The sequence below is a fragment of the Pristis pectinata genome, chromosome 16, assembly GCF_009764475.1.
Source record: "Pristis pectinata isolate sPriPec2 chromosome 16, sPriPec2.1.pri, whole genome shotgun sequence".
In the NCBI taxonomy this organism is placed as follows: Eukaryota; Metazoa; Chordata; class Chondrichthyes; order Rhinopristiformes; family Pristidae; genus Pristis; species Pristis pectinata.
In genome coordinates this window covers 46,219,650-46,231,980 of record NC_067420.1, presented here as the reverse complement: position 1 = coordinate 46,231,980, position 12,331 = coordinate 46,219,650, and the positions used below count along the sequence as shown (strand labels likewise).

Genomic DNA, 12,331 nt, shown 5'->3' with positions numbered 1-12,331 from the left:
AGGCGTAAATTGAGTGGACAGTCAGACTTTTTCCCAGGGTGAAAATGGCTAACATGAGGGGACGTAATTTTAAGGTGATTGGAGGAAGGTATAGGGAGATATCAGAGGTAAGTGTTTTTTTCCACAGTGGTGGGTGTGTGTAACATACTGCCAGCAGACGTGGTGGAGGCAGATATATTAGGGACATTTTAGAGACTCTTAGGCACATGAATGATCTATCTAACCCTTCCCTCCCACATAGCCCTCCACTTCTGAGGGCTATGTGGGAGGGAAGGGTTAGATAGATCTTAAAGCAGGATAAAATGTCAGCACAACATTGTGGGCCGAAGGGCCTGTGCTTTATTGTTGTATGTTCTCAAATTTTAATGATGAATTGCTTGTTACATTTTAATTTTATATTGTTTACATGGAAAGGCTGTGTATTTGTATAATTGTTAATACTGTTAATGCTTTGCATAAAGTTAATAATTTGAAATGTAATATTTTCTGTAGGTAAATTTAGTAGCCAGCCTGCATTTAATGATTCCATAAATAACAAAAATGCTTGGCCATTTATTCGATGTTGATGGTTAGTCATAGTGATGTGGCACAGAAACAGGCCCTTCAACCCACCAAGTTTACCCCAACAATTGTATTCAACCCCCCCTTGTATTAAACCTATGCTAAACTGTTTTATTCTCCCCATATCCCCATCGTCACCCAGATTCTACCACCCACCCACACGTAGGGGCAACCCATACGTCTTTGGTATGTGGAAGGAAATTGAAGCACCTGGTCAAAACCTAGAAAGACAATTTGCAAATTCCACACAGCACCGGAGGTCTGATTTTGAACCTGGGCCGTAAGATCTGTGAGGCAGCTGTGCTACTGGCCACCCACAAAGAATGAGGAAGAACTTTTGTCCTGGGTACCTTGGAATTTGGAATTGGTTTATTATTGTCACATGAACCAATATAGTGAAAAACTTAGTTTTGCAAGCCATCCATACAGATCATTTCAAAACAAGTACATTGAGGTAGTACAAAGGGAAAAGCAATAACAGAATTTAACTAAAAAGTATAGGAAGATTATAATATAATCAGCTGTGAGCAGTTTGACCATCTCGCTCTGGTGCCATATTGCCATTGAATAGCCTCTTCAATTCCAGAGGGTGACTTCAGTTTGAATGGCTCCGTGGGATCCTTAACCACCCAAATCACGGATTGGCAGTTCATCCAAGATGGAAAATGGTTTGAATTCTCACTCATCCAAAATTCTGCTCTTTGTGCTAACACACCTTGTTCACACATCACTCCTGTTCACACTGACTGACATTGACTCTTGGTACAGCAGTAGCACATATTTAGGGTTATCATCCTTGTTCTCTAATCCCTCCACTTCTCTTGCACTCACTGAGCTCCTGTTTCTCCTGATCTCCATTTTAATCACTACAATTTTAGGAGCCATATCTTCTCTACATGGCTTCTAACCCCTGAAAGTCCCTCCCTCAAGCTCTCCATTGCAGCTCTGCTCTATGAATGCTTCTCAAAATTTACTTCATTGACTAAGCTCTTGATTACATGCCTGAGACCTTCAAATATGGTTCAAATTTTACTTGAAGATTGCTTCTGTAAAGTACCTTGGAACACATTTTACAAAGTGAAAGTGTTATGTTGCCGTTGAAGCATTTATGCTCGACTTCAATTTTTACTAGAACATTCTTAGGGTATATGTTTATTTTCCTTCATTAGTTAAATTGCCAAGAATCACTTCCCCATTTCACTCCGATCATTCTCTCCTTTCCTGAAGATTGCCACTTTAATGTTCCTTTGTCTTATCAGCAGTTCTTCTGAAATTTTTGTTTTACATGAAATGATTCTTTGTACCCTGCATGCATTGAATTAGATCCATCTGAAATCTGCATTTTTACCCAAAAGTGCTAGAAACCGGCATTTGTTTGGCCTCTGACAACTTAGTACCATGTGGTTAATTTATCTTGCTATTAAAGGCTTTTTCTTTCACAAATGTTATTAATATTTCATCCCAATTACAATTGACTCCAAAGTTACTTCATTGGCTTTAAAAGTTATTGAAGTGGGAGCCTCTTGGTTATTTCTGTCATTCAGCCTATTGAGTCCATGCTGCTCAGAACCTATTCTCCCACAAGCTAACTACACGAGATAATTTACAGCAGCTGATTAACCTGACAACCAGCACATCTTTGTGATGTGGGCAGAAACTGAAATACCTGTTGGAAGTACATGTAATCACACAAGGAGATTGTGCAGATTCCATGCAGACTATACTGGAAGTCTGAATGGAACACAAGTCACTGGAGCTATGAGACAGCTGCACTACTTGCAATGCCAATGTGCCCCCACGTGCGGAATGTTGTTGAGTGCCTTTTGGAAATCCTTGAAACTAATCCACCAAACTAGACTATCTCTATCTTCCTGCACTCTTAAGGTTTCCTCCTCCCTGTCAAACACATAGTCAATTTTTATATCTTCTGCAAATGTCATCATGCCCAACCCCTGTCAGGGATCTCACCTGGTGAAGCCCACTGGTAATAGCCTTATTCTATTAGAAACAAGTCAACTATTAACCATTTGCATTTTGCCACTGAGCCTGTTTGGAATTTGATTGGCCACTCTCCCTTGGATCCCATGGGGTTTCCTTTTTTAACCAGTCTTCCCTGTGGGAACTTGTCAAAAGCTTTGCTAACATTGATAAACTACTTCAAATGCACTGCCCTCATTGACTGACTGTCCTTATTACCATCTCAGAATCAATCAAGTTGGTCACAAGTGACTTTCCCTTAAACACCTACCTATGTCCATGATTAATTTGTGCTTTTATAAATGAAGAACTACACTTTCAGAATCAATTCCAATTATGTGCCTAACATGTTAAATGAACGACTCTGTAATTGCTTCCCTTCCTTTTCAAACAATGGTACATATGAGCAGTTCTCCACTCTTTAGCACCATTCCTGTAGTCAAGAAAGAAGAAAATAATGACCATGGCAAATGCACTCTTTTTCATAGCCTGGGATATATTTCACCTGAATGCAGCAATTTATCCACATGGAAAGGTATTAAAACCATTAGTCCTATTCAATATTTTGCACATTTTTTCCTTAACTACAAGGTTACCATCATCTCCCTCCTGTGTGAACCTTCCTCTTCTGATGGTTCGTTCCAGATGCCCACCACCTTCTGTGGAAAAATTTGTCCCACTGGTCCCCTTTTAAATTTTTCCCTTCTCACCTTAAACTTATCCCTTCTAGTTTTAGACCCCCTACCCTGGGGAAAAAGACTATGATCATCCACCTTGTCTATGCCCCTCATGATTTTATATACCTCTATAAGGTCACTCCTCAGCCTCCAATGCTTCAGGTTTAAAAATTCCCAGCCTGTCCTTCAACTCAAGCCCTCTAGTCCAAGCAGCATCCTTGTGAATCTTTTCTACATCCCCTTGACCTCAATCACCTTTCCTATAGTGTGACAACCAGAACTGCACACAATTCTGTCTAACCAATGTTTTGTGGAACTGTAACATGACATTCACAACTCTTATACTCTGTGCCATGGTCAGTGAAGCATGCCATACGTCTTCACCATCGTCTACCTGTGTTGCCACTTTTAGAGAACTTTGTGCCCTTTGATCTTTCAGTTCAACAGCATTCCCCAGAGCCTTGCCATTCACTTTGTATGTACTGGACTGGTTTAATGTCCCAAAATTTACTTGTCTGAGCAAAATTCCATCTGCCAGTCCTTTGCCCACTTTTCCAGTTGAGCAAGATCCTGTTGCAACCTTAGACAACCTTTTTCAGTGTCCACCACACCACCAATTTTGATATCATCTACAAACTTGCTAATCATGCCACCTACCTTCTCATTCAAATTGATACATGTGACAGACAAACAGAGGACCCACCACTAATCCCTGCAGCACCCCACTGCTCACAAACTTACCTGGATTCCATGTGATCTAATCTTCTGGACCAACCTACCATGCAGGACTTTGCTAAAGTCCATGAAGAAAATGTCTACTACCACCCTGCTTTGTCACTCCTTTTGGTCACCTCTTCAAAAAAAAACAAATCAAACTACAACGCTTCCCAGGGCTTTGCCATTTACTGTGTTTGTTTGACCTCTGACATTGTCTACATGGATTTTCACAAGATCTTTCATGGTAGCTGATCCAGAAGGTTAGATCGCTTTGGATCCAGCCTGAGCTAGTCAACTGGATACAAAATTGGCTTGGTGCTAGAAGTCGGTGGGGGGAGGTGATTGTGGAGGGTTGTTTTTCAGACTGGAAGCCTGAGGGTGATTGTGCAGGGTTGTTTTTCAGACTGGAAGCCTGTGACCAGTCATTTGCTGCAGATGTTGGTGCTGGGTCTCTATTATTGTTTCTCATCTGTGGTATGGTTCATAAGTTTTCTGAAGACACAAAATTGGTGGTATGGTTGACATTGAAGAATGTTGTCCAAGGTCACAACAGGACCTAGAATAACTGGGAAAGTGGGCAAAGGAATAACAGATGGAATTTAACTCTTTACGTGCAAAGTGATGCATTTTGGCAAGATAAACTTGGGTAGGACTTGCACAGTAAATGGCAGGGCCCTGGAGAATGTAGAACAGACCCAAGAGTACAAGTACATAGGTGAAACAAGTTGACAGTGGTGAAGAAGGCATTTGGACAGCGTGCCTTCGTCATTGAGCACAAGAGCTGGGATGTCATTGTTGCAATTGTACAAGTCATTAGTGAGAGGCCATACTTGGCATATTGTGCTCTGTTCTGGTTCCCCCTGCTCATGGGAAGGATGTACTTTAGTTGGAAAGGGAACAGAAAAGATTCACCAGGACCAGACGCCTTGAGTTATAAGGATAGGATGGGGCTTTGGTGGGCAGAGGCTGAGGGGTGACCTTAGGGGCATAGACAAGGAATAGTCTTTTTCTAGGTAGGGGAAATCTAAAACTAGGGGGCAGAGATTTAAGGTGAAGGGAAAAATTTAAAGAGAACTTAAGGGGCAGCTTTTCCAGACACAAGGTGGTGGGTATGTGGAATGAGCTGCCTTAGGAAGTGATAGATGTAAGAATGTTTAAGATATTTGGACAGGTTCCTGGATAGGAAGAATTTGGAGGGGTATGGGCCCAATGCAGGCATATGGGACTAGCTCAAGTAGGCAACTTTGTCGGTGTGGATGAGTTGGACCAAAGGGCTTGTTTCTGTTCTCTGAAACTCTGGCCAGCTGGGTATGTCCCTCAGCCTTGCTGTTAGCAGCATCTTAGATAGAGAAAGAGGCATAATCTGCTGCATCACTGCCACCTTTAGGCATTTGGTATTACCCTATCAGATGTTCCCTTTTATTCAACCCATCGCTCCCCATCTGATACTGAAAAATGGTGTTCTTTCTCCAGTTCTGATGAAGGATCTAGAATCTGAAACTGTTTCTTTCCACAGATGCTGCCTCATCTACTGGGTGTTTCCAGCATTTTTGTGCTTTTGTTTTAGATTTCCAGTAGCTGCTATTTTGTGGTTTGCAATAAACTTTCTGTGGGTTGTCATAACGTATTCTGTCTTTTTCAGCTGGATGAAGCAGTGGCTGCTGCGCATTTGGAGAAACTAGGAGTGAAATTAACCAAACTATCAGAGGATCAGTCCTCTTATCTTGGAGTTCCTGTGGATGGGCCTTTTAAACCGGACCATTACAGATACTGAACCCTGTTTATTCCTGCTGCAGAGTGTAGCAACATTCCTTCAAGAGATTGAATTTATCAACATCTGTGAAGGCTATTCTAATTGCCAAATAAATGGTCCCAGCTGATTTGTTGCTCCAGCTTCAGTTGTAACCATCTTATCACCAAAGCATTTTTGTTTTGTACTTTCATTGATGTTGAAATAAAATCCTGCTGAAATATTGTCTTCTGAAAATCCATTAAATATTGATTCTGGCTCTGATTTATTTGACATGGAGGAAGCTTCCACAAAGCAATGAATGAAATTTGTCAGTAACCAATGAAACTGATGTCCATCCTCTTTGACATGTGGGGGGAAACCCAGCATACCCAGAGGAAACATTCAATTACAGGTCCTGAGGCAGGGTTTAGACTCAAAACGGCAACATTCCCTTCCCTCCCATCCCCTGCACAGAGGCTGGTTGACCTGGAGTTCTTCCAGCAGATCGTTGCTCCAGTTTCCAGCATCTGTGGTCTCTTGTGACTTGATCACAAGGAATGTGCATAAACTTATATTGTTAGAGGTCTTGCTATCTATTTGGTAGCTTACTCCTAACTTGTATTCTGATCTTTGGACAATACCAGGCTTGGGTTGTCACATTTCGGCTTAGCTTTGTTCAAGTGAGCTTGTGTTGACTTGGCCCTCGAGGAAAAACACTGCTCAAGTGCAGGCAAGAGGTAATTAAAGAGTCTCTGCAACTGAAGCATTGCTTGCCTCTATTTCCATCCTCTGTGAGTGATTAAAGGCTAGGATTTTAGTCTTTTTTATTTCCTAACAGTTTCTCCTCTTCCTTGCTTCTCAGGTTCTCACAATTAAACAAATATGTCACCTTGTCTATTGAATCTTGTTTGTAGCTTCCTTCCCCATCCACTATTTGCTTTCAGGCTCACTCTAAACTTAAGAACCTCTGTAATCAGGACAAATTATTCCATAAGCAAATTACCATTAAGTAATTAGACTAACTTTGACCATAAAATCAAAAGGGCAAAAGTTGAGTTTACTTTCATATGGCATTTGAAAAATACTAAATTGCTGCACTTTACTGACACATTTTAATGCTGTGTCTAAACTCGGTTCAAATCCAAAGTTAAAAGGTCATTGTATGCAGGCAAACAGGCCCACTAATTCTGTGCTGATCATCAAGCACCCACTTACATTAATCCTACATTAATATTTCCCATCCACTCCCCACAGATTTTTCCAGTCACTATGGGGCAATTTACAGTGGACAATTAACTTACAAACCTGGATGTGAGAGGAAACCCATGTTGTCACTGGGAGAATGTGCAAACTCCAGCGAGATTGAGTTAAATTCAGGCCCCTGGAGCTGTGAGGGAGCACCTCTACTAGATGTGCCCCTCTGCATCACCATACTATCTATCTTAAGTATTCTTGTAAATTTACAAGATTGTACAACAGAAATACTTAACTATTGATGACTTTTATTTCATGAATTCGCACATATTTTACAGAATTTAGGTAGCAATAATGTTTAGAAATATATAATAATCAAATAACATTCATGGTAACAGCTAGATTACAGGTGAGCATGAGAAGATAGTTAATTGGTCTTTGACTTTTATTGGAAATTGTACTATGTTGAATTACAGATAAATTGTAACTAAAATATATTAACATTTATACTGATGCATTCTTTTGCATGCAGGTCAGTATTTCTATAGGTCTACTGGAATAAAGAATCATTGATATGTCATATTGGAACATGGACAAATAACTTTCCATTCAAGCAGTGATTCCAGTCAGTTTTAAGAGCATTCAATTGGGTTCTGTTGCTGTTTGTTACGATAGCAGCTTGTTTGCTTGTTTCTATCCATTTCATTTATCAAATGCCATAAGCTGCAAGACTTTGGGTAAACTGTCTGTCTGGGAGTCAGTTACTGCTGTGAAAGATATCCCCATTATGACTTTTCCCAATGTAGCTGAGTGCTGCCCTGCACTTGCAATTCTGAAGAGACTGCTGTGCTGGAGTCGAGTTATGTTGAATTTGTGCTGGAATCATCGCTGCTGGAGTTGTAGTGGCAATAGACTCAGCCATTGATGATCTTCTCACTGATGAACTGAGGCATGGTGTAAAGGATCAAGAAGATAAAGAGGGCCAGGATGACAATGACCAGTAAGCCAACAATGTACCACTTGTAATTTTTCCATATGAAGTATACAAATGACTTCAATGGGTTGATGAACCAGTTGAAGGATGTGTTCGGTCGGCTACAAAATAAATGCACAAATTAGTTAATTATGCAGTATTGGGGCTATGCATTTTAGTGACAAAAACAACAATGATGTCTTAATTAGTGTCCTGATGCGCTGACATTAACAGAAAGCAATTATGTAAATCACACTGTGTTACATACTCGATAATTGTCCCAGTTTACGTTCTGTCTGACGTGTACTTCCACCAACCCAAGCTTCTGAAATGCCCGTTTTTATTCACTATCTTAACCCTTCCATTTTGTTTCACAGAACCTGAGGAAGCCACTTTAACTTGCTTCTAATTATTACCCCTTTTAAGTAATAGAAATTCATTGTGCAGAAGAGTAAGATCATCCAAGTTCAGAGAGGGAAAAAGAAGATTTTTCTACCCAATAATGAAAGACTGGAAACTGGATGCATGGGGTCACCTTTCCCAATGACTAACATTAAACATATGATTACAAGTACTAATCTGAAAGGGTGCTGGCATTTTCACCTTTATCCCCAAGGCTAGAATGTGATGAGGCAGAACTGGGGCTTCACAGGTACAGATCTTTCAGTCCTGGTACCATGCCTGGAACTGAACTATAACTTGAAACTAGCATAAAGACTGGCAGCTTAATGTTCCAGATTAGGGTTTTCAGGAATAAAAGCAGATAATTGGGGAGCATTATTGGTTGGCATTAATGGTTAAAGAAATAATCACTGCTGCAAGAATTAATTTGTGTGTTAAAGCATCATCAACTGAGGCTATATGGAGTAGACTGGAGAACGTATCTGGGGTAATATCTGGGAGTGAACTACAGATCGCCAAACAGTGTGAGGGAGTGAGCAGGCCATGTTTGTGGGCACATTTCTGACATGGGCAATAATGGTGGATTTCAGTTTACAGACTGGTCTGAGAATATGGCGTCTATGCAATCTCTGATGCAAGAACAATCCATTCAGTGCTCCTTCTCTGTCCTCTCCGTATAACCTTACAAGACTTTCAGTCACCATCCAGCTCCCTTTAGAATGCAGCAGTTAGCCCTATCTTCACTCTTACCCCCGGCATTGCATTCCAGACCCTAATCACTCACTGTGCTAAAATATTTTTCATAATATTTTTGGCTTTTTAACCAATGATCTTCATTAGGATCTCTTAAGTTCTTGACCCCCCCTCTGCCAATGGGAACAGATCACAAGACAAGGGAGCAGAAGCAGGCCATTCGGCCCATCGAGTCTGCTCCAAGGAAAGGGAAATAGAAATGAGAAATGGGGAATGGGGGAAGAAGAAGAAAAAAAACTATTCTAATCCCAATTACCGGCCTTATCCCCATATCCCTTGATATCCTGACTATTTAGATATCTATCTATCTCATCCTTGAACGCCCCCACTGATCTGGCCTCCACTGCTGTACGTGGCAAGGAGTTCCACAAATTCACCACCCTCTGGCTAAAGAAATTTTTCCTCATCTCTGTTTTGAAACTGTACCCTCTAATTCTAAGATTGTGCCCTCTGGTCCTGGACTCACCCACCAAGGGAAACAGCCTAGCCACATTTACTCTGTCCTTTCCTATCAATATTTTAAATGTCGCTATGAGGTCCCCTCTCATTCTTCTGTACTCCAGCGAGTACAGTCCAAGAGCCGACAAACGCTCCTCAAACGTAAGCCCTTTCATTCCTGGAATCATCCTCGTAAATCTCTGAACCCTCTCCAACGTCAACACATCCTTCCTAAGATGTGGGGCCCAAAACGGCGCACAATATTCCAAATGAGGCCTCACTAGTGCCCCGTAGAGCCTCATCAACACTTCCTTACTTTTATACACTATACCTCTCGAAATGAATGCCAACATAGCATTCGCTTTCTTTACCACCGATCCGACCTGGTGGTTAACCTTTAAGGTATCCTGCACGAGTACCCCCAAGTCCCTTTGTACTTTCGTGCTTTGGATTTTCTCTCCTCCTAGATAATAATCTGCCAGCTTATTTCTGCAATAGCTTTCAAATTTGCAATAGCTAAAGGTTTTTGTTCACTTACTTGGGTTTGTCTAGTGGTTCTGGTTCTTTCCGACCAAGGCCAACAGGACTTTTTTCTGCTTCCTCCAGAGTGAGCAAGTGCATCTCAGCCTCAACTTTACCCTGTCATAAACAAAAGATATTTATAGAAGTTTCAGGTGTGACAGAAGGGGTAGAAAAGGGGAGGGGGTGTTGTACTGCTGATCAGGGAGAGCATTACAGCAGTTCTAGGGAGAACATCCTAGCGGGAATCAGCTGATGAAGCTTTGTGTGTAGAACTTAGAAATAAGAAAGGGACGATCACTTTAATGGGGTTATACTATAGGCCCCTCAATAGTCAGCAGGAATTAGTAAAACAAACATGTAGGCAAATCACAGTAGGGTGTAAAACAATAGGGTTGTAGTGGTGGAGAATTTGACTGGGATTGCTTTAGTGTAAGAGGCTTAGATACAATGGAATTTATAAAATGCATCCAAGAGCAATTTTTAAAGCAATATGTAGAGAATCCTATTCGGGAAGGAGCTGTACTCAACCTTTTCTCAGGGAATAAAAATGGGTAAGTGGTGGAAGTGTCTCTGGAGGAACCCTTTGGAAACCGTGACCATGGTTCGATAATTATCAAGGTAGTCATGGAAAAGGCTAAGAATGGTCCTAAAGTTAGCGTGTTAAATCAGGGTAGGGCTCATTCAATGGTATGATCTGGAGAAAGTAGATTGGGAGCAGCTGTTAGACGGAAAAACATCCAATAAGTGGGAGGTGTTTAAAGCGAGTTCAGAGCCAGCATGTCCCTGTAAGGGCAAGAAGCAAAGATAATAAGATTAGGGAACCTAGGTCAACAAAGGAAACTAGAGATTTGATAAGAAGTAAGAACAAGGCATATGTCAGGAATCAGCAGTTGGTGTCAAATGAGTCATCTGAGGTTTATAGGGGCTAGAGGAGAAAACTTAAGAAATCAGTTAAGAGGGGAAAAATGGACCATGAGATGGCCTTGGCGAGCCAGAGTAAAGAGAATCCCCAAAACCTTTTTATAGGTATATTACAAGCAAGAGGGCAGCTGGGAAAGAGTAGGTCTCCTTAGGAGCCAAAAGGGAAATTATGTGTGGTACCGGGGATATGAGCAAGATCCTAAATGAATACCTCTCTTTCGTATTCCAGGGAGAAGGATGTGGAGGACGGAGAGTTAGGGAGGGGTATGCAGATATTCAGGAACATGTCTATGTCAGGAAGGAGGAAGGGTTAGAGATATTGACATACATTATGGTGGATAAATTCCTGGGGCCTGATGGGATCTATTCCAGGATGCTAACAGAGGAAGATTGCTGGGTCTCTGACAGAGATTGTTGCATCTTCATTAGCCATGGGAGAGGTACCAGAAGACTGGAGGATAGCCAATGTAGTTCCCTTAATCAAGCAAGGAAATTATTAGAGCAAATTCTAAGGGACAGAATTTGTTCACCCGGAAAGGCAGGGACTGATTAGAAGTCAAATTGTTCAGTGCAGGTGAAATCATGTCTTACAAATCTATTGAGGATTTTGAGGAGGTAACTAAGAAAATTAATGAAGGCAGGGCGATAGAAGTGGTTTACATGGACAATCCTCCTGAAAATGGTGATACAGGTGGATAGGGTAGTGAAGAAGGCATTCGACATGTTTACCAACTTTTACCGATGCACCACAGAAAGCATCCTATCTGGATGTATCACGGCTTGGTACGGCAACTGCTCTGCCCAGGACTGCAAGAAACTGCAGAGAGCTGTGGAGACAGCCCAGCGCATCACGGACACCAGCCTCCCCTCCTTGGACTCTGTCTTTACTCTCATTGTCTTGGTAAAGCAGCCAGCATAATCAAAGACCCCACCCACTCGGGACATTCTCTCTTCTCTCCTCTTCCATCGGGTAGAAGATACAGGAGGCTGAGGGCACGTACCACCAGACTTAAGGGCAGCTTCTAACCCACTGTGATAAGACTATTGAATGAGATATACAATGAGATGGACTATGACCTCACGATCTACCTTGTTGTGACCTTGCACCTTATTGCACTGCATGTTTTTACCTGTACTACATCAATGCACTCTGTACTAACTCTATGTAACCGCACTGTGTAATGAATTGACCTGCACGATCAGTATGCAAGACAAATTTTTCACTGTACATCGGTACAAGTGACAATAATAAACCAATACCAATACCTTCATAGGTTGAGGCATGAAGCGTAAGAGTTGGGAAGCCATGTTGCAGCTGTACAAAACATTGGTTAGACTGCACTTGGAGTATTGTGTACAGTTCTGGTCACCAGACTACTCAAAGGATATAGTAGCAATGGGAAGAGTGCAAAAGAAATTCACCAGGATGTTAAAAATAAACTGCTGGAAGAACTCAGCAAGTCA

At 41.5% G+C, this 12,331-nt stretch overlaps 2 protein-coding genes across 3 annotated transcripts in view; one reads left to right on the top strand and one right to left on the bottom strand.

The window, feature by feature from the left end:
* Window positions 1–5,928, top strand: part of ahcy (adenosylhomocysteinase) — a 70,004-nt gene extending 64,076 nt beyond the window's left edge. Inside the window, exon 10 of the mRNA XM_052031203.1 lies at window positions 5,575–5,928. Within this exon, the coding sequence (XP_051887163.1) occupies window positions 5,575–5,706 (132 nt within the window). The 3' untranslated portion in view covers window positions 5,707–5,928. The remainder of the gene's footprint in view (window positions 1–5,574) is intronic.
* A 1,218-nt stretch (window positions 5,929–7,146) lies between these two features.
* Window positions 7,147–12,331, bottom strand: part of fer1l4 (fer-1 like family member 4) — a 207,748-nt gene continuing 202,563 nt past the window's right edge. For both annotated transcript variants that reach the window (XM_052031437.1, XM_052031438.1), the window contains exons 44-45: window positions 9,963–10,063; window positions 7,147–7,953 (exon numbers count right to left, since the gene is read on the bottom strand). In XM_052031437.1, the coding sequence (XP_051887397.1) occupies window positions 7,773–7,953; window positions 9,963–10,063 (282 nt within the window). In that variant the 3' untranslated portion in view covers window positions 7,147–7,772. The remainder of the gene's footprint in view (window positions 7,954–9,962; window positions 10,064–12,331) is intronic.